General features: G+C 45.5%; 2 protein-coding genes across 16 annotated transcripts in view; one reads left to right on the top strand and one right to left on the bottom strand.

Moving 5' to 3' along the window:
* Positions 1-27,357, bottom strand: part of LOC146833112 (complement C3-like) — a 1,368,049-nt gene that overhangs the window by 57,546 nt on the left and 1,283,146 nt on the right. The window contains exons 39-40 of the mRNA XM_085600736.1: positions 23,218-23,298; positions 2,107-2,245 (exon numbers count right to left, since the gene is read on the bottom strand). Coding sequence (XP_085456862.1) covers positions 2,107-2,245; positions 23,218-23,298 — 220 coding nt within the window. The remainder of the gene's footprint in view (positions 1-2,106; positions 2,246-23,217; positions 23,299-27,357) is intronic.
* LOC146833113 (uncharacterized) overlaps positions 1-27,357 on the top strand; it is a 787,180-nt gene that overhangs the window by 176,249 nt on the left and 583,574 nt on the right. The window lies entirely within an intron of this gene.

Here is a 27,357-nt window from a genome sequence, read left to right as displayed (position 1 = left end):
GAAATCGCCATTTCTAACACCCTACTAAGATATATACTCTTAATTCTCCTCATGAGTCTGAAAGAAGAGAGACGAGATATTCTGTAAATTCCCTCTCCTTTACCAGTGGCCCTGCTTCAAGCTACCCCCCACTTGGTCGGCAACCTTACCAATCCTAATCATTTGAAACACTGTATATGGGGCTAGTAGTCCCTATTTAGAGCGGAGAGCCTACACATGTGAACGATCACTCTTATTTTTTTCGATGACAATTTTTTATCAAAAACATTCTATCTTTCAAAAGCACATTGCATAAGAAACATTATACTCGAGAAACACTTATGTGGAAAACTAAATAAAAAGTACATTAAGACTCATTTTCACAAAGCTTAAATTGGAATACTATATGTGGATTCACTATCATCAGTAGAATTGTTGCCACAGATGAATACCCAGTTTTTGCAAAGATCTGGGCATAGTAGCATTTGTAGCATAAAACAGCTTTCAGGAAAACAGCCAACACATATCACCACGGGAACGTCACTTTTTCAGACGTTCCTGTGGCGATAGGGGCTTCTTCTTATTTACAAGGCAGTGTTATGCCACTTAACGTGACTTAACTCTGCCATGTAAATAAGGCCCCCTTTCACGCTATGCTATTGACAATATGGGGTCCCTTCTTGCACATAAACAATCTTTTTAAAAAAATGACATTTTGTAACTTTCATGTGTGCTGCATTAAGCAGCGCAACTAGAAGTGACAAAACAGCATTTGAAGTTTGTTTATGTGCAGGAAGGGACACCTTCCTGCACATAAACAATCTTCCCCTGCACGCAGACACCCTTGCACTCTGGTGCAAGGGTGCCTGCGTTGGCGCTGCACTGCTAAGTGTAGCGCCATCGCAGGGAGAAACGCAAGGCTGCACCATATTCTTCTAAATATGGTGCAGCCTTGCGTTTCTGATGTGTCGGAGTGAGGCGTTAAGCCATGATGACTAACGCCTCACTCCGCCACTTCTTTGTACATATGGCCCTCTGTTTTTTCAGAACTTCAAATAGTCATATTTGATCAGTAAATAAGACACTCCACAGTTCAAAGATCCACTGCCTCTGATGATATATACACTGTAACAAGTCAAATAATCTGGATAGGTAATCTATGTAGGATGAATATTATATACAATAACCCGAGCTTCATGGATTTCTCATAGACAAAGGGTGGTATAATACTGCCATTAAATATGAAAAGTAACTTTCAATCATATTTAATGCCTATTATGAGGCTGGCCATAGCATGAATCGTCATTGGCATCTTTTTTTTTTACCATGCTGCACCAAGGGTTACTTAAAGTATGCACTTTGGTCGTGCACATGAACTTGGTTACCAAAAATGCAATCCTTTCTATGAAATCAAATGTTTCAGGAACACTTTGGAAGCTCAGGACATCTTCATGTGTCTGGAGGAAAAGAAACAATATTACGACAAAGGCTAGATCTACTACAGTGATATACTTGCATTTAAAAAAAAAACTTTCTATGGCTATTTACGCAAGACCTCGCGTTCTAGATCCAACTTGTAAGAGATCGACTCTGAGTGAGAAGGGAAATCTTGTCTATAAGACTGTTCCATATTCGGGATCAGTCCTAGAAGGGAACAGAATTGAGGTGTGAGATGGAGCTGTTATTCTAAACTGAGGTTTTAACTGGCAGACGTCTGAGAAGTTGACACACTTTGTAAAGCTTCTCACCTTTGTTTACCCGTGGGTAATACTTCCTAAACAGAGAGGGATTTACTAAAGTTTTTTTTCCAGCAAACAATATTTTTGATGCAGAAGGTAGGTTTTACAAGGCTTTTTTTTCTCTCGTTCACATATTATTTTGGAAATCTGACATTGTACAGGCCAGGTTCACAACTATCTGACTACAAGCTAAACGCGGATTTGGATGTTTGGATCTGAGTGGTGTCTTCTGTGGACTTAGCTAACTGAACAGCTCATCTTTATTTTGCAACTGAATGCACTCCAAACATTCTCATGCAGCACCACTCTTAAAATGACTAGTCTCCTTCACTGATCTGGTTGACATGTGCATCACAGTTGCACAGTATTCACTCTTTTATCAACATACCCGTCTGCTAGTTTCCACATATCCTTACTGACGCCCATGATCAAATACTGCTGCTGTTCTTCCAGTTTCAGCACCTCTCGGCAAGTCTTATGAGAGAAGAATGTCCTCATATCGTTCGACTTCACATCCGTGTCCGATCCTGAGGGGAAGATTACATTAGGTACAATTCAAAAACGTGTCATCAGTGAAACTCCTCTTACAGTATTTTGTGTGGGGCTAGCACAGAAGTGAATAGAGCTTTAGGGGAGATAGCAGACAGAATGAGGTAAAACCACCTATACATGAAATTAGAATGGCAAACAATTTGGTACCACCCAGATTCTACTTTTGCATTCTTAAAACAGGAAAATCAGACTCTGGTAAACTGAGTTTTGGAATAATACCTATTCCAGATGCATAAACAGTAGGAAAAATGTTGTATTGCAGAGGGGTAAAATTTACTATTCCCACTCCAATCTGTACAACAGTAGGGAAAGGGTTGGACTCAGGAGGGATAAAATTTACTATTCCCACTCCAGTCTGTGTAACTGTAGGGAAAGTGCTGGATTGCGGAGGTGTAACATTTACCATTCAAACTCCAGTCAGTGCAAGGGAAGCGTTGGACTCAGGAGGGTTAAAATGTACTATTCCCACTACAGCCTGAGAAACAGTAGGGAAAGCATTGGACTCAGGACCGGTAACAATTTCTATTTCATCTCCAGTCCGTGCAACAGTAGAGAGAGAGAGTAGTTCACTTCAAATAAATTAAATATTTTTACAACTACATCAAATAACAACAAATCATGGAAGGAGCTGGTATGGGCAAGCGCCCTAAAGAACAGTAAGTTCTTCTGGAAGGTAATTAAAAATAACTACTTTAAGGGGCCCCATGAGCCATCAGCTGAGGTCCACATTTGCAGAGGAGGCCTGAGTCCATCCCTTTTCAACCATAGTTAAAGACCCAACGCTAATAGGAGTAGACTAAGTGACATATACATCCCCCAGGAACCCTGAGACATACGTTGGAGCTATCTCACACTACTCCCTCCAGCTTGTGACCCTGGCTGAGTTCAAAAGAGCCCTAGATAAAAGGAGCAGAGGAAAGGTCCCAGGCCCTATGGGACCCCTTTAGATATGTATAGGGAACAACAAGAACTCTTGACCACTGCTCACAAATGTCTACAATGCTACTATAGGGCTAGTCCCCCCATGGAAAACGTCAATTATTATTCCGATCTATAAAAAGGGTGACAAATCCCTACCCCAAAACTATTGTCCAATTTCATTACTGGATGCTACCGCGAAGGTTATGGGATGCATCCTCCTTAACAGGTTGGAAGAATGGGCAGTAGCACATAACATCACGGTGGACTCTCAATTTGGCTTTAACATGGGCTTGAGTATCAATGCTTGAACCTAAATATCATCATAGGAAAGCGTACCGTGGTAAAATCGGGGATATTATACCTTTCATTCATGGGCTAATCCGCAGCTGTTGATTGCGTTTCACATTCAAAACTGTGGAAGGTTATAGATGACATGGGGATTGATGTAGGAATTACCAACTATATAAGGCAACTGTATATGAACGCAAGTACTTGTGTGCAAATGCTCTGAAAGCTTTAACATAAAAAGAGGGGCCAGGCGCTGTGTTTTAGCTCCCTTCCTGTTTTCACTCTATATGAACAGGGTAGAGTCAGCCCTAAGCTCATCCACCAGGGTCACAGTCAGGCTAGGCTCGCGCCCCCTCCCAGTTCTTCTGTATGCAGATGACACTTTTTAACCTCTAGAACTGAGAGGAGATTACAGGACCTAATAGATGATTATATCACCTTTATGGAGGACCTGGACCTGAAGGTAAATGGCTCCAAAACCTACATTATGTTCTATGGGGCCAAACCCAGGATAAAACCTGTTTTCCATGCAGAAGGGCATCATTTGAGTGAATTATCTAATTTTTCCTACCTCTGGATACTTTTTGATAACACGTGGTGCCCGATGGTACCTAATATATGTGAAATCCTTTAATGGGATATCATTATTTACAAAGAAATTGGGTTTTAAGGCAATAAGGGAACTCCTCACTAGATATGCAAGTAAAACAGAGGCAGTGACCTCAAACGGTGCAGGGGTCTGGGGAATGGTGAACACACAGAGCATCTGCAGGATTGAGGACTCCTTTTTTAAATGTACCCTTTCCCTCCTCTTTAGTTGCTCAAACTACATAGCTCATGCTGAACTAGGAACACCGTATATCTCTGATAGACTAAAGATGGCCAATATATTTCTCTAGCACATGATCTGGTCACGAGAAGAAATGGGGCTGACCAAATTAATTCTCAGTGGTGCAATGAAATTAGACCACGCATTGAAAATCCCTTGGTTGAGATATGTAAAATCTATATGTGAGGGGATCGGCCTACTGAAAAGTTTTACAAATCCTGAAACCTGTAAATCATTAGACAAGGATCAGTTGGAACAACGTGCCCAGAACAATTTCATGGGAAAGAGAAGGGTGGGCGAGGGTGCAAAATTATCCGTATTCATTTACAACAGACTAGCCGCACAGGAGGGCTTGAAACTAGATCTGACCCTGGTATGCAACGACCAACAAAGGTTTATTCTGATCTTATTCAGGCCAAATATGCTCCAGCTGATGGTAGGGTTCCCAAATTACTGTCACTCCCTGTCAGAGTTAGCCTTAGGCCCATGAGACACCGTGACACCCATAACCAATTTGACCACAGTATTTTTTTGTATAATTTACGAAATTCCCTAGGAAGAGATATATCTTACCTGCACTCAAACACTTAGGGGCTCATTACGATGGCATAACGTGAAATACCCCTGCCATATTATGATGGCGGGGGGTATCGCGTTGGACGCAAAGTCCGTCCGCCGCTTTTTCCCCAGTCGGCAATCGATTGCCGGCCAGGCCGGGAAGGTGCTAGGCCAGTAACATGGTGGCGGTGCCTAGCAGGCACCGCCAGCCATATTACGATGTTGCTTACGGACAGGCCTTTCCATAGCGGCGATGCCGCCATGGAAAGGCTGGTGGGGATTGGCTTTGGGAGCCCTTTGCAGGCCCCCGGTGGGGTGGGGTTTGGGGGCGGTGCACCTGGGGGTACCCCCCTGCAGTTCCCTGCACCAAGTAGCAGGCACCGCAATCCATGGATACTGTGGTCCGATGACCACTGTACTCATAATTAAGCCCTTAGACTCATAGTTTGGCTCCACCCCTGCTTCAGTGGGTGGAGACATGTAAGTCTACACTTTTGAGTATCTTTACACTCACAAATGGTGAATCGCTGAAAATAGTAAAGTTCCTCAAAAGTATAAGAATAAAATTACAAGTGCAAGTTACCTTTGTGAATAGTCCAGTTCATGTGTAATTTGGCATGAGCAATGAGGAAGATGCAGGAAGCTATTGATCCCAAAAGTGAAGAGTTTTGACATGTGATAGGATTGTGTGTTTGTTGGAGATTGTAACACTACAGATGGATCAGTGAAATTTGTTCCTCTAAAAGATATAATCTTGCAGCCTGAGTGTCCAACACGCAGCCATGGTAGTTGATAGGTTGAACTGGGACTAAACTTGATTTCAGTTGGTTGGCTTGCAAACCCAGAATATCTCAATGAATAATAGTGCTGACCTTCCTGTGCAGTTGAAGCTTTGATTAGCCAGTCATCTAGAAAGGGGTAGATTAATATCTTCAATTTTCTTAGGTTGTGGGTGCAACTACCATATACTTTGAGAACGGTCTTGATGCTGACTTTACTCCTAATAGTAATGCTTTGTACCGTAAGTGTTTGCTGCCCACCAGGAACCTTTGGACTTTCCAATATTTGACTGGGTGGAAGCTCTATATTGCGTCCAGTGTCCTTGATGTATTTGAGCGAAAATTTGGTGTAAGACAGGCATTCACAATTTTTCAACCTTTTTCCATTTCGTTGGCTTTCTTGAGTTTGAGAATGGGTGTGAACTCCTGTTTGGGTCTCTGCTTTCAAACCAGAAAGTAACTGGAACAAATTTCCTTTGTGATGATGAAGTTATTCCTCTACAGCTTGTTTTTTTCCAATAAGATGCCTCCTTCCTGTTGGAGTTCTCCTGATGGAGCAGGGAGGATATTTTTAGGTGAATTTGTGGGGGAAATTTGAAAAGAGAATAACCATTCTTCACAATATTCAGCACCTATCGGTGTCTTGTTATTTTCTGTTAATTTTCTAAAAGGTTAATGAAGTTCCTCCCAGTGGAGTCACTAGTTTGGAAGGGGAAGTGACGAGTCACTTTCTTTGCTGGAGGCTTTCCAGCTACCACCGAAGGCTGATTGCCTTTAGGATGCTGTCATTGGTTGTTAGGCTGTCTTTGCCGCTGAGGCCCCTGATGTGTATGATACCTCTGATGACAGGAACACCTCTGAAAGAATTTAGAATGTTGTTTCTTTCAATATTGCTTTCTTTTCATGGACCACCACTTTCAACATTTCCATCTCTGTCTTCATATTGTGCATCTCATCACCCACATGAGATCTGAAAAACGTTTTTTCTGAGAAGGGGAGATTGATGATCCACTGTTGTTCCGCAGGTTTCAAGCAGGTCAAGTGAAGCCAAGAACTGAATCTCAAAGCTAACACATAAGCAGCATTGAAACTCAGACATAACAAAGCACATGCATCTGTAAAGCACATGTTCAGGCGTGGCTACAATGGCTGCCATGTGAGAGGTTCCTTGTGCTTCACCTCCCTCCCGCTGCTTAATCTGCAAAATAGCGGAGCACCATGGGGCCAGTAATAGGTTGAGAGATGGATGAGAGCCACTTGGGGTCTACAAGCACTCCCCGGAATGAGTGAAGACTGTGCAGCTGCTCGAAGGGGCCAATTGCAGTTTAGGTTCAACAGTGCGACGTCCAATCTCGTGGCCCCAGGGAAGTCAGCAGAGCAGATGTAAGTAGGAGGCCTGTTCATGGTCGTGTGGGCTGGACAGTATGTCCCCTAGCTCACCATTGAAGTGAGGGCACCTGTGCAAGCCCCGTGAGCGGCTGTAGTGAGGCACCTTCCTCAAGACCAAAGGTGTTTGAACAACAGGGCGAGCTGCACCACTGGTTGACACCTGAGGCCCAGGAGGCATTCAGGTTGTTCACTGAGGCCGCGGTTGAGGAAGGCAGTATCTGCTGAATCGTCTGCCCCCGGGGAGAGCGCCTGACCCTGGGTGCGACCCTTGGCAGTAGAGTGTCTGGGACTGTGCTGCAGTGGGAGGGATGTCATTGGCTGGGTCTCTCAGCAGCTTACCCTTGTCCGCTGTGTGTTAATGAGGGTTGGGCGCACAGAGTAGACCCCTAAGATTGGTTGGAACCGCGCCTGAGGGACATGCTAACTTCCTGGCTGTTTGCCATGACTGCACTGTGAAGTGGTGTTTTCTCTTGCCTTACTGATATGGAAATTGCGGGGCAGAAGTGTCAAATACAACAGAATATCAGGGGCCTCACTGTGTACAGAGGGCACTCCACCTCTCTATGAGACCAGCAGGCTGTTCCACAGACAAGCAGAAATGACCATGACTACAACCAGAGGAAAAAATATTATCACAATGTGAGAAACATGCTCAGAAGCCCCACTAATGCTGCCACCAAAAAAGGGCTGACCATGCAGAAGGGCTCCCCCGCAGAGGATCAGGGAGATAGAACTGCAACACTAAACAGGATGTTCATGGAAAACCTTTTTTATTCCCTCCAAGAGGACCTTGAAAGGGTGAAACATGATCTCTCACAGGAACTGTGCAACATGAAGCAGGACCTTAGGGCAATCAGCGACAGAGTGCCTACACTGCAGAACAATGAAACCGCATGAGGCGAGGAAGTTGAAAACCTACAGAAAGAGAAGTTGTGCCTCCAGGAGCTGCTGTGCAGGTAATTGACATTGCTGACTTCATGAAGACACTATTTAATCAGCTTGTGACTGAGAACACAATAGTCAACATCCAGTTAGACGGAGTCCATAGAGAAGGTCGCCCTGGGGAGAACAACAGCATACCACGGTATATCCTAGCATGAATCAATGTTTTCCAGGTTAATGAGACTTTACTCCAGAGAGCTTGGGGATGCTATCTCGTGGATTCCAATAACATACACTGCTGTTATTCCAGGACCTCTCACTGCTGACTCTGCAGAGACACAGAGACTCAAAAAATATCACAAAACACCTCAAGAATAACAACATTGTGTATAGCAGGGGCTACGCATTCCACATCATATTTCGCTTGGAAAGCTAGTTGCACCAGATAAGGACTCCCACGGAGGCCCATCGAATTCTAGATCTCCTGGAGGAAATGTCAATGCATTTCACCTAAGAGTGCCCAAAGCACCATAGCAGGATGCATTTATCAGTGGAAGCAACCCTTGAAATCACCAAAGTGCCTGCATTCCGACCCTGACACAATCACCCGAGAAAGACATGCAGTAAAGGATAGAATTACTGGGGCGGTGGGCCGCCAAGATACAGGATGACCCCAACGTCTGCCGTGGTGACTTCAGAGCTGGGATTTTCCTACAGGCTTAGGCCCTATGCCCCAGTATGAGAAGTTTTATGAGGCAAAGCTTTGGGGGGGGGGGGGGCAGAAACATAGGTTGTATATGGAGGGTGATGGCCAGGCTTTAGTCCGGGCATTGCCCATTGGACACAACTCTTGGTTAACCATGTTGAATCGACCTTATGCTAGTTCTAATGTTCATTTTTGGTTTTGGGGTATGTTTGGGGACTACATTCCCACTGCTGCAGCTTGATCAACTCCAGCTTACGGCTATCTACTCATCCTTAAGTCACCGTAGGTGCTCAATGGAAGTCTGCACTTTCTGAGACCTTCTTCCTTAGGCCACAGCTGAGTTATCCCTTATATTCTACCATTAATGCTTAAATAATTAGCCTCAATGTGCGAGGCTGAAATAATCATGTAAGAGGGCGTCAATATTGTCCTTTTTAGAGCAGACTGGGGGCAACATTTGCTTTCTCCAGGAGATGCATCTAAAAGTGCAAGGCTGACATACAGTGAAATCACACTGATTCCACAACAATATACGCTTCCGTGCTAACAAAAAAGGGGTGGTGCCCATTCTTATCTCCTGGAAGTTCCGAGGGGAGGTGACCTGCAAGACTGCTGAAATCAGAACGAGGGCACTGGATTACTGAATGCAGATAGGTTGACAATCTCAGGAACAGTTCCTACAGCATCCTGTTTCTGAGGTCGTCAAGAGCCTGGACCCTGTGGTCTTGATAGGGTGAAACCTCAGTCTGGGACTGACAGATCCAGCCTGCTCTTTGGTCAGTCAGGGGCCTTTTTCGTAGGGGGTTGGCATGACTACAGAGGTGGCCTGCTCGACATCCAGATTCTAGAGATTACACAAATGTCTCTGCCGCCCACAAAACATATGCTTGTATTGATTACTTTTTGGATACTCCAGTGATCAGGCACTGGTCCAGGATGTATGTATAGATCCCATGTCGTTGCCTAACCACACACCACTGTCAATTTCCCTCAGGGTGGGAAGGGTTAGGTGAGTCTTGGGACCAGGAAAGCTCTGGGACAACATTAAAGACCACACAATGATGTGGTAATCTCTAAAGATGTCTCTAATTTTATGAAGGATAACAACACTGGAGACTCCCAGTGGACACGTTATGGGAAACATTGAAGACAGTGATCAAGAGAAAGCTGATAGCTATATTGGCCACTAAAAATCGACTCTGCCAGAAGAAAAGGGATGAGCTGGAGGGGCACCAAGGGTCTGGCATAAACTGGGTACAGCGCAAGCCCTACTCAATAGATTAGACCTAGAAAGGGTGGAATATGAGTTACTATGTCCACAATACAAATTGTATATGGGGAGGGGGAAATGCAGTAAGTTATTGGTGAACCAGCTACTCTCTAAATGACCAAATGACAGAATACACACCAAACACAGGGGGGAAGGTCACCAGAGATGAGCACACAGCTGTAACCTTCAGGGATTTTTACCAAACTCCCTACTCATCCCAAGATATACATGATAATGATATTTATGCATATTTGTGAGGTACCAAAGTTACTAGGCTTACTTCACTGCAGGCGGGGAACCCTGAGAAACCTATTGGAATCAAGGAGGTCATCTCAGCCATAATGCCTCTGAAACCTTTAAAGTCCCCTGGCCTGGAAGGCTTTACCCCATTGTATTATAAAACCTTCTGTCAGTCCCTAGCACCAATATTTACTACACGTTTTAACTCCTTTCTGGACAAAGGGACTCTAACATACTCCATGCTAGAAGCATCCAAAACGGTAATTCCCAAGCATGGGAAGGAAACTATTGTGCAGTTCATATAGACCCATCTTGTTAATCAGCACCGATGCAAAGCTCTTCACTGGTATACTTGCTGCCAGATTGAACCCGCTTATGCCTTCATTGGTAGACCTGGACCAGGCAGGGTTTATCCCCTATAGAAACTGTGGAGACAATAGTAAACGGATACCACATATCATAAACACAGTGCAAATATCTCAATGGAAGGCTTTGTTGTTTGCTATCAATGCTGAAAAAGTGTTTGATAGGGTTCACTGGCTGTACCTGATTGCCACCCTAAAACACTTTGGCGATAAGTTCTGCCGATGGAAATTATGCGGTTACAACTCTTCCAGGGCAGTGGTACAGGTGAAAGGGGTCGGCTCTGTTTCCTTTCTAATACCAAGAGGAATATGGCAGGGTCGTCAGCTTTCTCCGCTACTGTTCCCTCTATATGGAGCCCATTGCCCAGCGCGTACCTGACGACCAACTGGTTACCAGGGTACATTTTGGGGGACACCCACACCAACAGCCTCTAAACTGATGGTGTGATTGTGGCACTCAGAGATCCTCTTGACTCCCTACCTGCCTTGCTAGAGGAGCTTCAGTGCTTTGGGGCCATTTCGGGCTTTAGAGTTAACCTACAAAACTCATAGGCTCTTAATCTCACCGTCGCCCTGGCCCACCAAGCCCAGCAAGTCTCTCAGTATCAGATTACCTGGGCCTCTACATCTATTTCCTACTTAGGTGTGCAGATTGTCCCAACGGCCACGGAAACAGTGGCCATCAAGTATTGTCTTCTACCAGTATCCACTCTGGCTGGGTGGTATGGCTGATATAGAAATGACCATCTTGCCTATGGCATTATTCCTATTCTAAGCTCTACCACTCACGCATTCACTTAATACTCTGAAAACATTGCAGACAGAAGTTCATTGCTTTATACGGGGTGGGAAGAGGCTGGGTTAGCATCATAAATGTCTCTATAGACCTGTGGCTGAGGGTGTGCCTAATCTCATTCAATATTATCAGGCAGTCGAACTGTGCTATATGGTGGAATGGGGCTGCAAAGAATCTGAGAACCACTGGAGCTTTAATGGACCAGGTGATAGCGGAGAGGCATATCTGGAAGGTCCCATGGCTCCCCTGAAAACACAATGCTTGGGATCTTTACTCCTCACTATCAATTGGGCCACACTAGCATTCTGGGACAGAATGGATTACATGAGGTGATGCCTCCCCTGTCAACAATTACATCCATTTTCGATAACCTGGACTTTACCCCATGCCTCCAGCCAAATAGCTTCTCTATTGGCTGAAGCTAGACTGCAAAAGAATTGTATAGCTATTTGACATGGATGGGATAATCCCATTTGATAGCCTGAAAACTGACTATGGCCGCCCAGAATCTGAAAGCATACGCTATCTCCAGATCCGGAGGGTTACCCACCCCTCCATCAGGCCACATGCTCCAAGGGTGCTCATTCCCTTTGAGAAATGGATGTTCCTCAAAGATTACAACAAGGACATTATGACTGAACTATATACTCTCTTGGCAAAGCCTCCCTTACAGGTGGAGAGTGCAGAAAGGTAATGATGGGATGCAGAATTAGGGCGGTCCCTCTCATATAGGTAATGGAAAGATATTTTCTATAACGCACACCGTCCAGCACACAACATGTCTAGTATACAAACAGCTACCAAGATAGTGACATATTGGTGTCTGACCCCTGCCCAGTTCATTAGTGGTGCCCGAGCCACAGCGAGCAGTGATGGCGAGGGTGTGGCTCTACCGGATCGCTACTCCATCTGCTATGAAGCTGCCCAAAGCTGCCCGATTCTGGGAGACGATCCTGGAGAATCTCAAAAATTTTGTAGACACTCAGGTTCCCTGCTTCCCAGCCTACGTTCTACTAGGGTTACCTAACCCATTAACATACCCATTAAAATCCCTGATGGGCTGACAAGTCACTTTAGCACTGGGGGTAGCACAGCAGGCAATCTTTTCCCTGTAGGGTACTGACAGGGTCCCAACACACACCGCACGCTACATAGGATTTGTCAGCTATTAGGGATGGGAATGTTAACAGTTTCTGTCGAACAGAAAAAGTAGATATATCAGGAGTTATAGGCCTCATATATCGTTCTCCTCTCAAAATGCCATAGATATCGTAAATTATTACATCTGCTACCCTTTCACAAGGCTTCCACACATGCAGACGCCAAGGCAGAGCACAACTCACTAAGGGACTTCTACCTACAAAACTGGGTGTTGAGCCAGTAATGTATAGATCGTTTACAAACTTTGAGTGACAGGGGGGTCCAGGGCCGGCTTTAGCGCTGTTGGTGCCTAGTGCGACAATCTTTTTTGGTGCCCCCATGACCTCATCCTCGGATCACCTCATTACCACCCGTCTAAAATGCCCCTCATCTCTCCATAGCCCCTTTCACATACATTTCATTTTGTTTTAAAGAGCTGGTAAAGGTTGGCTTTACTAATCCACTAAACTATCCACATAAAATACATATCTGTTCTTTGCAGCAGGCATATTTGACCTCTGTGCTACCCGCGCTACTTTATGACGAATCAAAAGGCCACTACGCAAAACTCCGAGCTCTCTCTTTAGCAGGAACATTAATCACAAGAGCTATCTTGACATTTTTATTGATGCCTGAAAGCTGGATGCACAAGGAACGCTGCAGCAGGTGTTTTTAAATAGTAAGTCATTGCTAAACACATTGCCCCTCCCGCCCCTCTGAGTCACTCCTCCCCTCAAGGTTAGCGCCCAGTGCGGTTGCACAGTCCTAAAGCTGGCCAGGGTGGTAGGTGGGGTAGGGGGTTGGGTCGGGGGTCTGGTTTGTTGACGAGCAGATGACCTACGAAACAGCACACTTTGGCAGTTCTGAAACTCAACAAAACAGACTTGATCCATAAAGCGTATGGTAACCATGGAGAATATTCTAATGCTTGAAATTACAGGTCTTTTTATTCACCCAAAATCAAGTATTTATGTTATCATTATCTGTAGGATGAACAGCTGAATGGAAATGCCAGGATTCAAACCTACAAACCTGTGAACATCAGGTCAAATACAGATCCCTGCAGGAGCTGCATTGTTTCTCTGAGCCACCAGTTTTGGCTTGAACATCTTGCCTCTTCTCTCTCTGGAAGTCTTCTGAAAAGTGCTAGAGAGAGTCCCAAAGGAACCTCACATACTTGCCTAGCATGGCAGTGGTGCTTGCTGTTTCCAGTGCAGTAGCCACAAACCTTTCTGCCGAGTTCAGGAGCTTGCTATCCTTGCAAAGAGGAGCAATGGAAGATGGTGCTGAAGTGTGATAATTCATGGCTGCTGGCACACTTGCTGAGTCTGGTTGTGGGTCTGCTCCAACAAAGCGAGAGCCCTGATCTGGAGGCTTTTATTTCTTCAAAAGCAGAGCAAGAGCCGATTTAACTATGTCAGGAGTCAGAAACAACTGCATCTAGGTCTACACGCAGAACAGTCGTGTAGGGTCTCAAATTTAACCAATGACGGTGGTGCAGGCATTGGAATGTTCTTTTTTTTTTTGCTTTTCATACCAAAACCTTATTGAAGTTTGAGATGTCATCCACTCATGACACTAGGGAATTGAAAGAGTTGGCGAGTACCCTCTGATGGAGGAAGAAGAAACCATCCAAACCAAACAAGACTGGGATGTCTAGAGTTGTGCAAATGTGAAAGCCTTCCTCTGGTTGGAGACCTTGATCTTCTGTGAGGACTATAACGTCCAATAGGTGCTGTGGGGGTGGTAGTGAAACAGGCTGAGAAAGAGATGGAGTGGCCAGTGGAGCAGGCACTGCTCAAGACACCTATGGTGAGGCTGCACAGGAAGGAGAGACACAAGGGGGCATCACTCTTCCTATAGCACCTTCTATGGGAATCTTTGGAGACAGCAGATGGTAGAAGTGACTTCCTCTCCATGCACTTCAGCACTCCCTCAACCAGACTCCCTTCTCCTGCGTTGATCTTTCTTCTGGCTACGGAGCCATATGTGATGCCTGTCCTTAAGGGTCCTCCTTGGCACTTTGACACTACTGGCAACCTTTAAGGCGAAAATCCTGAAGTTAGCTGACGTTGCTTAGGTCATGAGGATCAAAATGAGCTTGTTTTCTGCCAAAGCATAGGCATTTAACAAAAAACAATGGCATTTTGTACAAATTAGCAGTTCTTGGCAGGGACCTTTGAAAAAACACTCTAAAGGACAAAATATATCAAATGAAATGCTTTCTGAAAGATTTCCAAAGAGGAAAAACAAAAAGAAATAGATGAGTTCAGTGCTTCCGAATGCTTTCTCAGGAGCCAGCAAAACAGAACAGACCTGTCACTGGCAGGGTATGATGGGGGTAGTTGAAGACTGTGATTCCTTAAAGATACAGTGGACTGAGCTGATGGGTATGGCTAGGGAGGAGCATGGAGCTGTAGTAACTGCCCTTAGCCCCTCTTGTTGCCCCTCTCACTAGCTCAATCCTTTCATGGTCTTGGTAATGGTTTGGAAATCCCTCCTAGGTCCATACCATATGTGTGTGATGTCACATGCATAATAATGAGGTGGCCCGGAACTAAGCACCAGGAAAGCTCATATTGGATTTTGCAGGTGCCCAGAATGGCAGAGGCACTGCAAATTCCTTTCCAGAACTCCCAGCACCATCAGTTTTTTTAAATGGCTGCTGTACAAAGGGCAGCCCATTTGGCATATATTTGTTAGTAGGTCAGCCAAAGGGTTAAGCAAGCCATTACAGAGATTAACCTCTCTTTCTCAAATGTCCTTCGGGTGCATAATGGCACACTGACATAAAAGATCCTGGGCAGTACTCGGCTGCCAGACACTACATTATGATAAATTTAGCAGTGCTCCTGTCTGCCATTGGGTGACCTAATGTTGCTCTGCGCTGGCTCTATACAACCCTCGAATGATGGATCAGATCTGCATGTAAGTGCCACCATGTGCTTTGACGTCCGTTTCTTGTTTTTTCTCTTTCTCGAACCTCAGGAGGTATGGAGCAGAAAACAATTGTTGGGTACAGCGTGCGGATTGCTAGTTCAATACCTTTTTTGATGTTAAAGAGAACACTTCACAGAAAGGGAAGGAGGAAGGACAGCGTGGAATTTGTGGTTAGAATATCCACCAGAAAGAGTGTTACCGAAGGTAATCAACTTGTTCTTGTGAAGAATACTTCTAATTGCCTTCACGATACATGCCAAAGCAGTACCCCTCAAAGATATAGGGGCTAAGGCGTGAACTCCCATCACAAAGTCCTGCAGAACAGAGTGGGCTAATGATTTTCCAGCCAAACCAGGGTGTCAAGGCAGTAATATTACGTGAACAGATAGCTAGCAAATTTGAAGGACAGACACCCATCGCTCCAGCACCGTCATAGCACGTTTGATCCTGGTGAAATAGGTTCTCAGATCCTTAGAGGGCTGTTCATTGGCTGCTGCAAAGCAGATCTTGATGCAGAGGACTATCCGTCTAGAAAGGGTCCTCATCAGAACAGCCTTCTCTTTCGTCCCTCCAGAAAGTCCCTCACAGATTTGATCATCCACTCAATGGGCCTTGGTACAATCAAAATAAAAAATCAAATGCCTATTGAGGTCCAACGGATTGAGCCTATCCTCCTCTTTTGTGGGGTGAGCAAAGAATGCTGTCAGAGTGATCGATTGTCCAATGTGGAAGGGATTCACGACCTTTAGTAAAAAGACAGCCCAAGACCTTAGCACCAATTTATAAAGAAATAAGGTGTTATAGGGTAGTTTCACTGAAAGTACCTGCAGTTCACTCATGTGATAAGATGTGGTAATCACAATGAGAAAGGTAATTTTCAGATTCAAGAAAAGAAAAGTATTTATGCATATGCTTCAAGCATCTGCACATAAAAGAGATCACAAGAGCATCACAAACATTTTGGGAAGCAACATGTGTCTCACCTTTCTTAATGTGCATCAGATCTGATGATTTAAAAACAGAACAGCTTGTTCAGCAAACTCCAAAAGGCTGCCAGAGCTGACCTTTCAAAGTGTGCACTGTAAGGTCTTGTGGGGCTTGACAAAGAACAAGCAACAGAACATCCAAAAGAGTTGCCTGTAAGGGGTCAGTGTTTCAGGCACCACAGCAGGTAATAGATGGATTTCAATTAAGGGCATTTGGATGTTAGGATGACATCTACTACCTCAGACGGCAATGCAAACAAAGATAACTGCTGTTACTCAATCTCCATGCATGGGCATGTAAATTGCAGACATTCAGATGAAAGACGCTGCCCTGTTGCTGAAAAAGTTCTGGGTACCACACTCTACAGGCTCGGACTGGGGGAATGAGTATGGCCTTGTCATTCTCGAAAACTAGGGGCAGGAGAGATATTGGAAGTTACGCTATTGGAGTCCCTTGCTTCATTAAAGCTTGAACGCATCTTCAAACGAGTACTCTAGATGAAACACCAGTGCACAAAATTGTCGACACTGCACATTTCTGACTGTGGCATATAGATCTTGCCAGGGCCCCGCAAATGTTCGAAGACACTCTACTGACCCCTGAATCCAAACATCACTTATGACCTGCCGGGTGATGTCTACTCTTTTTGTTTGCCCTGGCATTCAGGGATCATGCCAGGTGGTTGGCTACTGGAAAGATGTTCTGCTGCTCCAGCCACCAGACACAAAATGCCTCAAGGCCCAGAAACCAGGACTCCACATCACCCTGCTTGTTTCAGTACCACATGGTGTGGTGTTATACATTAGAACATCCCTGATGGATGGCAGGCAGGCCTCCAGGGCCAAATGAATGGCCGAAAATTGAGTAGGTTAATGTATAGTTGCCTCTCTGCTGTAGACCTGCGTACTCTGATCTCCACCTCAGTTACCTGGTTCCAAATTGAGGTCAAGACTGATTTGCATGTGGCTGGGTCAAAACTGAGGTGGCATGGGGGTACAAATTGATGGATTGGGATGCAGCCAAGCGATTGCCAGTGGCTGCTATTAAGTCAAGCATTCCATCCATCACCTTGTTGTTATTGGAGTTGCTGTCCTAAGTGTGATGGGTATGTCCAGATATGGGTCCCATGCTTACTGTGCCACTAGAATTAAGTTATATCTGGCTGATGAGTCCTTATCGGGGCAAAACCGGTCCTAGGTAAGTTGTTTTCTGGCTCAGGGAGGACCTGACTTGGCACTTTAGGCTGGACTGTTTCCATTGGAGCAGGCATATAGCTGGGTCCAAATTGAGGTGGCATGATGAGCAAAAAACAATGGATTGGGATTTGGCCATAAACGATTGCCTGTAGCTGATATTAAGTTGAAGATTTCATCAATCACCATGTTATTTTTGAAACTGCAGCATGTTAGGCAAAACTGAACCATCATTTTGACTTGGCATAGTAACCCCCTTGACAACCCTAAACATTCCTTTCTTAAAACTTACAAATCCCCCCAAAGAAGGCCCTAAATTTTCAAAGTCAGGGTGCATGGTATTTAAAAAGTAAGACATGTATATTCAGTGTTTTGCATGTCCTGCCAATGAAATACCTCCAAGTTGTCTTTCACTTTGGCAAGGCAGACCTGCCATAGACTAACACTGGTTACTATTACTTTTGTTATGTGCTAAATTCATTTTGTGAACAGCTAGACAAATACGTATTCCTCGCATTTTAATTGTTATCTAAAATACATTTTAATGGTGAAGTTGGATTTGAAATTGTAATTTTGGAAATCCCACTTTTAGAAAGTTGGCATTCCCTTGCCTAAAGTTTCTGGGGCCTTTCTGTGAGTGGTCAGTCACCTTGGCTCATTGATGGCTTTGCCCCTGGAAATTGGAGCCAGACTGTGAACAAAGGATCTGGGTGCAGGGGGGATAGAGGCTGGGGAGGAGATGTGCTCTGCAATTATACATCAAGGAAACCTTCACCAGCCAGCCTGGAGCCAAACCCGGGGAAGAGGGGAGATCTGACTAGAACTAGTTTTGAGGGTAGACAAAGGATTTTATCCCAACCAAAAGATGGCACAGGGCATAAAAGTGGTAATTCCAACAGGTAGAATCAGATCGTTCCTCGACCTCTGAACACTCAGAAGAAGGACGACCCTGCTGTCTGAAGCCGGAAGGAAAACTGGTCCTGCTTGCCTTGACCGTAGCAATCCAGAAGTGACTCCAAGGGCCAGTTGGCCAACGTCCAGTTTGAGCTACGGGGACACAACAAGCTTCCAAAGGCCTTTCCGGCTTTCCAGCTGACCAGACCCAACTGCATGTGACCTGGTCCCATCTGCTGGCTTCTGTGGGAATGTGCACTACCCTCCAATTGTTGTCTTCAAGGTCCTAGACCCTTGGCTGGAGTCAAAGTGCATTTCTCCCTGCTTAACTGAAGGTTTCACCAGATCCAATACAGAGCCCCACAGAGCCGAGATGTGCAGCTCTCGACTGGATCCAGCATAGCATGACAAAGAGCCCCACAGAGCTACACCATGCAGGTTCTACCCAAAGGTTTCACTGGATCTGGTGCCAAGCTGAAAGACTTTCCGGAGCCAATGCAGAACCATGTAGAGCCCTGCAGAGTAATGCCATACAGTCCTTGCATCAAAGTCAGAAGGTAAAACTTCCACCTGGCCGAATCTAGTCTTGTATTCAGCCCGCTCTCCACCATAGTCGCCTGAACTTGTCACTTTGTCCCGGTCTGTTGTGACCCTCCTACAGGAAATGCACCTGGTGGGTAATACTTGCACAACCTTACACAGATGGGGATACAAACAAATTGCACATGCAGGGTTCACCTTGGGGTCCAGAGGGACGGGAATACTTTTATGGAAGCACTTCCCCCTTCATTGTGGAACAGACCAGGATAGATGTGCAGGGCAGATTTGCGGCAGTGACAGGCATATGGGAGGGAAGATCAGTAAACATCCTATTGTCCTACGTTCCGTCAGCTCTCCATAAAATAGCCCTAACAGATTTGAGCAAGCTAATACTGGACTTACCAAACAGAGATCTATTGATAGGAGGGGATCTGAATATCACGCTATGCTATCAGAAAGATCGCTATCCACCTAGGTGCCCCCCACGTGCTCGGTCTGAATTAGCAGACTTCCTGACGGTCTTGGGACTTGTAGATGTGTGGGGAGATCAGAATCCACACTCGCTACAATACACATTTTACTCTGGACCTCATAAAAGCCTGTCCCTTATAGTCTACATACTAGCATTAGCCGACAGGGTGCCCAACTTTAGGGAGGTGCTGCATTTAGGACAGGGAATCTAAGACCCCTCTCCAATTTGGTCCTGCTACTTCCTGGGTGCATCACCAAAGCATGAAAGAATTTCTCTAAACCCCTGCTATTTGAAAGTCCCGCACATTAGAATGGGTCCCATACAGTCCACAAATTTCTATTTCAAAGAAAACAAAGGGTTAGTTGAGTCCCCACAGACTCAATGGGGAGCATTTAAAACGTACTCAAAAGACAGGCACTCCCACTTACAGTGGGCCACAAAAAAAGATAAGAGGGTGACGTTGAATGAGCTGGAGAGAGATATACTAGTTAGGGAAACTAACATTGTGATCATTAACGATGTGACGGCCAGACACACCCTAGACATAAAGCGGCAAGAGTATAAAAACTTAGTGACAGAGGCTGCCAGTACCAAATACTTAGCGACACAGAACAAAATATACAAGATGGAAGATAGGGCAGGGAAGCTCCTAGCCTGGCTCGATAGATGTGAACTGGCAGACCGCTGGGTAACCACACTAAGGTCAGATACCGGAGAGACATTGAAAAACCCACGAGTGATAGAGGAGGCTTTCCCAACCCACTTCACGCACTTGTACTCTCTCACTGCCTGTGCCACTACTGACAACTCTAGGGAATTACTGGTCAATCTTCCCCTCCTGGCTCAAAATTCTTGGCATGGAACAAACTGCTATATGTGAAACCATTAGCACAAGTGGTGGTAAAAGGCCATAAATCACAAGCGTTCCATCTCAGATGAGGGACACAACGAGGCTGTCCCCTGTCACCACTAATATTTGCTCTGATTCTGGAGCCCATGGCGACACTTTAAGAGGAGACTCACTAATTCGGGGGTTACAATGGGCTGAAGGATGGGAGGACAGAATCTCCTTATATGCTAATGATGTGCTCTTATATGTTGCATCACCATGGTCTTACATTAATAGAGCCCTGCAGATCTTCACCAACTTCGAAAAATACTCAGGGTATACCATGAATAGGTCCAAATCCATAATATTATTCTGCATGGCCCAGCCCCAATTCTACCATTAGAGTGTGGGGCTATTTAGGTATCTTTGCTACAGCAGACCTGGACCTCTTCTATGCACATGACCTACAAGGCCCACTAACTCACCTACAGATTGACGTGTGACCCTAGAGATCACTACCACTACCCTTACTTAGCCGAGCAGCACTTTCTAAAATAATGGTGTTGCTGCGATTCCTATATGCCCTGCAAATCACCCCATTCAAGGTCCTTGAAGCCTATTTTATTACAATTAAGAGTGAGGTCAAGGCCCTACTTTGGGATGGGAAGCCTCACGAATAGCAACATACAAACTCATGAGGGGATGGTACGACGGTGGGATTGCACTACCTAACATTTAAGGATATTATTGGGCAGGCCAACTTACCGTCATTAACCAGTGGGCTCACCGACTGTACAATGAGCCAGTGTACCATATGGACAGGTTACTCATGGGCCCCGGGGCTATGGAACAACCCTGTACAGAAACCCTAAGCACCAGCTCCTTATGGACCCAACAACCCAAATGATCGCTCTGTGGCACCGAGTGACCAAGAGACTGGGATTGCATAATAAAGTTACACAGGCTATGCCCCTATGGGAGGCAGAAAGATTAGGTAGGCTAAGTAGCTGCTCGGGCTTTGATAAATGGGACACCATAGGTATCTAGAGGGTGGGAGATCTGTGGGTGAGGGGAGGTGTAATCCAGTTTTCAGATTTACAGAAGGAGTATGAAATGGTAGCTACGAAAACATTCAGGTATTTGCAAATAAGACATGTCCTCATGGCTGCCAACCCACCAGACGAAGACTTTCCAGAGGCCTCCCCACTGGAATATAAGGCCATATGTATGAATACATTTTCATATAGACACAGAATGGGTAAAATCCTTTGATACATCTGGCCCATAGGCTCCTGACAGATCATATGGACTGTAGGGCAATCTCCATGATATACCAAAAGATAGTCAATAATTTACCTGACCCTCTTCTACGTCTTCGCAAACTCTGGCAGAAAAGCGACCTAGGGAACCTAGATGATGAGGATTGGCAGGAAGCACTTGCCTCCCCAAGGGAAGTAACCATAACATCAAGACTTAGGTTGATCCAGCTTAAGATACTTACCAAATCCATCTCTCTAGTGGCACTCTAACAGAAATAGGAATGAAAGGAAGACACTAAGTGTTGATGGCTCTGCGTACAAGAGGGTTCGTCCTACCACATATTATGGGAATGCACAGCTGTCAAACTATATTGGGGTCTGTAATGTGTCAGTTGCAGGAAGTGTGTGGGAGGGAGCTTCATCCTGGGCCCAAACTATGTCTCCTCAATGTATGGGAAGCAGCTGACATGAATCGTATGGAGCAGCTCTGGGTCACCCTGGGAATGACAATCGCAAAACAAAAGATTGCCTAAAAATGGGGAGACATGGAGATGGCGACGATGAGGAGGTGGGAAAGAGACATGCACGAAAGTGGAAAGGGTCATCTCCAAGAGCGGAGGGTGCTCTAGGAAGGGGGACCGGATATGGGGTAAATGGAGTGCCCACAGGGGTAATATATGTGTCTCTCTACAAATCAGATGGGCAGAACTGACTTCGGAAGGACTGCTGTGGAGGTAAATGGCGTAGAATTGCAGTGGGTCACTAGTGGTCTGAACTGAAATCTGTAAGGTAAACCATACCCTGATAATTTGTGATAAATGCTGGTAAAATTTATCAGATGCTGTATGACTGAATAAAGTTTAATAAACAGAGTTTTAAAAAAAAAGCCTTTTGGTTGCCTGGCAGGATCGTTTTGCTAAAGTCTATTCCCTAGCACAGTGGATGGACTTTTGGCAGAAGTGAAAAACGGGAAGGTCATCATGTTGTTGTAACCTCTAGATACTTTTCTATTCAGCAGAGTAAAGAAACAAAGTTGGGTTCCTCCCTGTAGAACAAAATTGAAATGCTCCTGAAGAGCAGGCTATTTTTCCATATCCATCAGCCCATTGCTCTATATGTTCTCCTAGGACCAGCGATCCTTGCATTTTAGTCATAGGCAGGACAAATAAGTGGTGACATCCCCATCCTCAAGAGGGTGAGGTATTCACCACTGTGACCCAGTGACTCTCTGTCCTGTGGGTCACTTCGTCAAAATATCTGAGTTAAGTCTCCACCATCAGAAACCTGGTGGCTCATTCACTCAGAATGAGATAGGGAACCGCAAACTTGGAGTGGTTACTAGCACACCATAAATTAGGCCTTTGGTGTCTCTGTATAAGCATGAGGCTAGGGGTTGCTGCTATGATGAGCGGAGCTAGAGAACATCCCAAGGTATATTGCACCCTCAATAAGGACAATAGGTTTGAATAGCTAAAATCATTATTGTGACATTTTGCAAAATTACATGGTAGGATTTTTAATACCATCTGCAAACGACTCGATAATGGCACATTGAAAGATGGTGTACATTCAACTTCATAGTGCAACTGTTATAGCAAGGCAGCAACACGTCTTTTTACCCTCTCCTTAACAGCCATTTTTCAAATGCTACTTGGGTGAGAAATACTCACCAACTTTGATGATGTCCAACATTTTCATATCAAGTCCGTCATAAACGCCAGCGTTCATTTTAGTCACTTCCACTCTGTAGGCTGAAACAGAAGAACAGACCATTCGTGAACTGTTCGGCTACCTGGCACACCTCAGTATTTGCCTCTATAGCAATCGTAAAACCACTCACTTAGCTTCCCAAATATAGGAAGCTAATGTCTAGAAAACACAGGTCACCAACTGAAGGACTTAGCCCTCTCTTGTGTATCTACATTTGCATTATATACCTTCTTGTTTGACAATCCTCTTTGTAGCCCATAGTTTGAGCACTTCTTTACAATGTCATTGGTATTAAAAGGTGAACAGTGTCGTATGAAGGAAGTAGAGGTTTCCTCTTTGTGCTTAGTCTTCAATATAGACTGGCCAATTCTACCTGAACATGCAACAGTTTCCACAATCATTCATCAATAACCCTGTGAAATGCCAACATTTAAAGTGCTATTCTTTGTCCTTAAAGTAACTCGAACTTTTGTTAATTTTTAAATAAGCCTCAACAGATGTACTAATCTTAGAAAGTGACAGACAAGGTAAGCATTCTCAAAGAAAGACTTTCTCTCCTATTATCTGGTTGATTGACTGCATTAGTTCGACATTTACGGGAAAAGCATCATGTACAACGAAGGTGAGTAAATTCTGACCGCAACATACACATTTAATGGGTAAATGGCCTTTATAATGCTGCCTTTACTATGCAATGCCTTTAAAGCGCAGCCTTTACCACACAGGTAAGTTTCTGTGCGTTTACCATGCATGCCTCTAGGTAGGTATAGTTAGGACCAAAGCTTCCATAAGAAAAAAGTTTTGTGTCTTGCCAATAACTTTGGCCCCGTGTGACTCATCTTCGTGAAATTTAAAAAAAACTTCCCCTTTATGGTTCAGCTGCTGTGTTGAATGTTTTGGGTTATCCATCAAGCGGGGCTGAGAGAAAAGGAGGTCCCCAAAACGCGTTTTCCCCATGTTATGTCCATGGGAATTTTTCATTTTTTGAACACATCTAGAGCCCGAGCTACTGGCTAGTATAGAGAATTACACCAAATTTGCCAGGAAGCCAGATGTTAGCCCAGAGATTGTGCTTTTCGTGACTTGGTGTAAATCTGTTCAGTAGATTTACAGATATTAAAGTTTAAAAAGCATAGCTATCTGAGAATGAGAATCCTTCTGATGGACTCGCAAATCCTACTAAAATTTAATTGGCTGTCATCTTGGGACTTGAAGCTGAGTCTCACAAATGTAAAAAATAATGAAAAGGGTGTATGGTAGGAATACCCTGACTCCCCAGATAAGGAGGGGGGGACCCACAGGGACACCGCCAGGGGTAAAGAGTATTTAAAAATAAATATATTAATGTATTACATTTGACCTCAAATTCACGGGTGTTATGTTATGTTAAAATAGATTTATAGAGCGCACAGCTACTCAATAGAGTATCCCGGCGCTGATACAGAAAAAAACAGATGCAAGGGGGGAAAGAGAGCAAAACCCAAAAAACGTGAAACGGTTATATTGCTTGTTGGAACAACCAGCTTTTCAATTGTTTCCTGAATGCAAGCAGGTTAGCGACTTCCTAAGCGGAAGAGGCAGCTTGTTCCAAAGTCCAGCCACTTGCACTTGAAAAGGGCGGCCGCCTTTGCGGACTCTGAGATACTTTTGGGGTGACCATAAGATGTTGATGAGCAGATCTAAGAGATCTGCCAAGTACGTAAAATGAGTCTCTTCTACGGATGTACTTCGCTCCCATGCCGTGCAGAGCCTTCAAAGCCAGGAGCAGAGCTTTGAAGCGTATTATGCTACGGACAGGCAGCCAGTGCAGATTCTTTAGATGGTGGGAAGTCCGGTCTCTGGGACTGAGACTCAAAACAGCCCTGGCTGCCGCGTTCTGCACCACCTGCAGTCTGTTGAGTAAAAACTCCGGGAGGCCCAGATAAAGGATGTTAGCATAGTCCAATCTGGAGATGATAAGGGCCTGAACGACGGTTCTTCTGTGCGGGGTCTGTAGTAAAAATAAAAACCTCCGGAGCATCTTCAAGAGACCGAAACAAGTACCAGCTGCCGACTGAACCTGAGGTACCATCGAGAGGGCGTCGCCCATTTTTACTCCCAGGTTCTTTACAGTCCTGACTGCAGCCTGGGGAGGAGACATGACTTGGGGCCACCATTGTTTCCAGGTGTCCAACGGGGGGGGAACCGAAGAAGATGATTTCGGGCTTGTCTGTGTTACATTTCAGATGATTCTGTTTGAACCAGGCAAAAGTTTCTTTCAGGCACTTGTTGATCTTCTCCCCGTTGAACTCCTCTCCCTTCCTACAGGTGAACAGCAGTTGAGTGTCGTCAGCGTACGATATTATTGTGACCTCGTTCTCTTCAGCCAGGGTAGCCAGGGGTGCCATGTACAGATTAAAAAGTACAGGGCTCAAGATTGAGCCCTGTGGCACACCCACACTCAAGGGTGGCATACTGGCCGAGAATGGAGGTGACCAGACCTCCTGAGTTCTACCCTCTAAAAAGGAGATGAAACAATTCAACACCGTGCCCTCGAACCCGCACTCCCTCAGCCTCTACAGGAGGTGGCCGTGGGGCATGGTGTCAAAAGCCACAGAGAGGTCTAAGAGGACCAGGACCGCTTTGCCGCCTGCATCCAGGGTCTCTTTGATGGATTCAGAGACTTCCAACAGTACCGTCTCTGTACTAAGATTCTGCCTGAAGCCAGACTGACTGGGATGAAACAGGTTGTTAGCCTCTGCGAAATTGCGAACGTATTTCTCAACTGTTTTTGCAAAGAAGGGCAGAAGAGAGATGGGTCTGTAGTTAGTTAAGACCATGGGATCAGCCGTAGGTTTTTTAAATAAAAAGGTGGACCTGCGCATCTGTGACAAAATTAAAAATAAAGGTGGGGGGACTCCAGCGTTTCTTCTTTATGAAGCTCCCGGTGGGCCAAATCTTGGGGGCATATCACAATCAATGAGAGGGGCCCATGGGGCCCCCACCTAGGATTTTGAAAAGCCCTGGGACCACCACCTCCCTGGGACACTTAATTATACAAATGAGGGGGGCCCATTGGCCCCCCACAGCCCCGGGCCCATCACCTACCCCAGGGCACTGAAATATACGAATGAGGGGTGCCAGGCCTCCCCCACAGCCCCAGAAACCGCTAACTCCCGGGGAAGAAATAATATATTTGCGGGAGAGCCGCGTGATTCCTCCACTGCTCCGGGGACTGCCACCTCCCCAGGACACAAACAGAGTAATTAAGGGGGTCCGGTGCGGACCCCGGGCCCGGGGAAAACCATCTCCTCGGGGCTAAATAGTAGTGCAGCCCCACTCATGGAGCCGTAGATAGGCTCTGGGGACCATCACCCCCCTGGGCCAGCTCCAGCAATGTTCCGGGCTGCCCACCCCGGGACATTGGTGTTTGCTATGGCTTGGCAGGAGCATTACCATTCCCGCCAAGCCATAGCAAACATGCTCCGCTTTCAGCAAGCGAGAGCATAAAAAATGCTCTCTCCTGCTGAAAGCAGAGCGTAATTGCTTTTGGACAGAGGTACCTACATGTTCAACAGCTCCCTCTGTTCAAAAACAATGCTGGCTCCCTCAAGACACGGGGAGCAAGAAGGGGCCGTGGGGACCTTCAGGTTCCCCCACGGTCCCCAGCGAAAAAGACTCGGTGCCCTGTGTGGGACCCAGGCACCCAATATAGAGGGCAGGCCCCCGGGGAAGGGGGCCTGGGGTCACAATCGGTCCGAGGGGGTGGCTGCGCGGCCTCCCTCCCTATAATTGAAAATAAATACGCGATTTTGAAAAACCAAAACAAAAAGGCTGTGGCCTGGGGAATGGGGTCACCGGGCCAAAATCAGCCTGGGGAGAGGAGCCACACATACCTAGTTACTCACCCATGTACCACTGACACATGCACTCACTTACCAACACAGCAATACACACACTCTTTAACCCATACAGCCACTGACTCACTCACTCACTCATCCATACAGGCAGTCACACATGCCCTAACCCCCCCACACCGACACTCAGACACCCATAGAGGTATTCAGACAACCAATCACTCACCCATACAGAAACAAACATACCCACTCATACACCCATAC

Source organism: Triturus cristatus, chromosome 4_2 (assembly GCF_964204655.1).
Source record: "Triturus cristatus chromosome 4_2, aTriCri1.1, whole genome shotgun sequence".
Classification (NCBI taxonomy): domain Eukaryota; kingdom Metazoa; phylum Chordata; class Amphibia; order Caudata; family Salamandridae; genus Triturus; species Triturus cristatus.
Note: the sequence above shows the minus strand (reverse complement) of the source record. Positions and strands in the feature narration are given on the sequence as shown.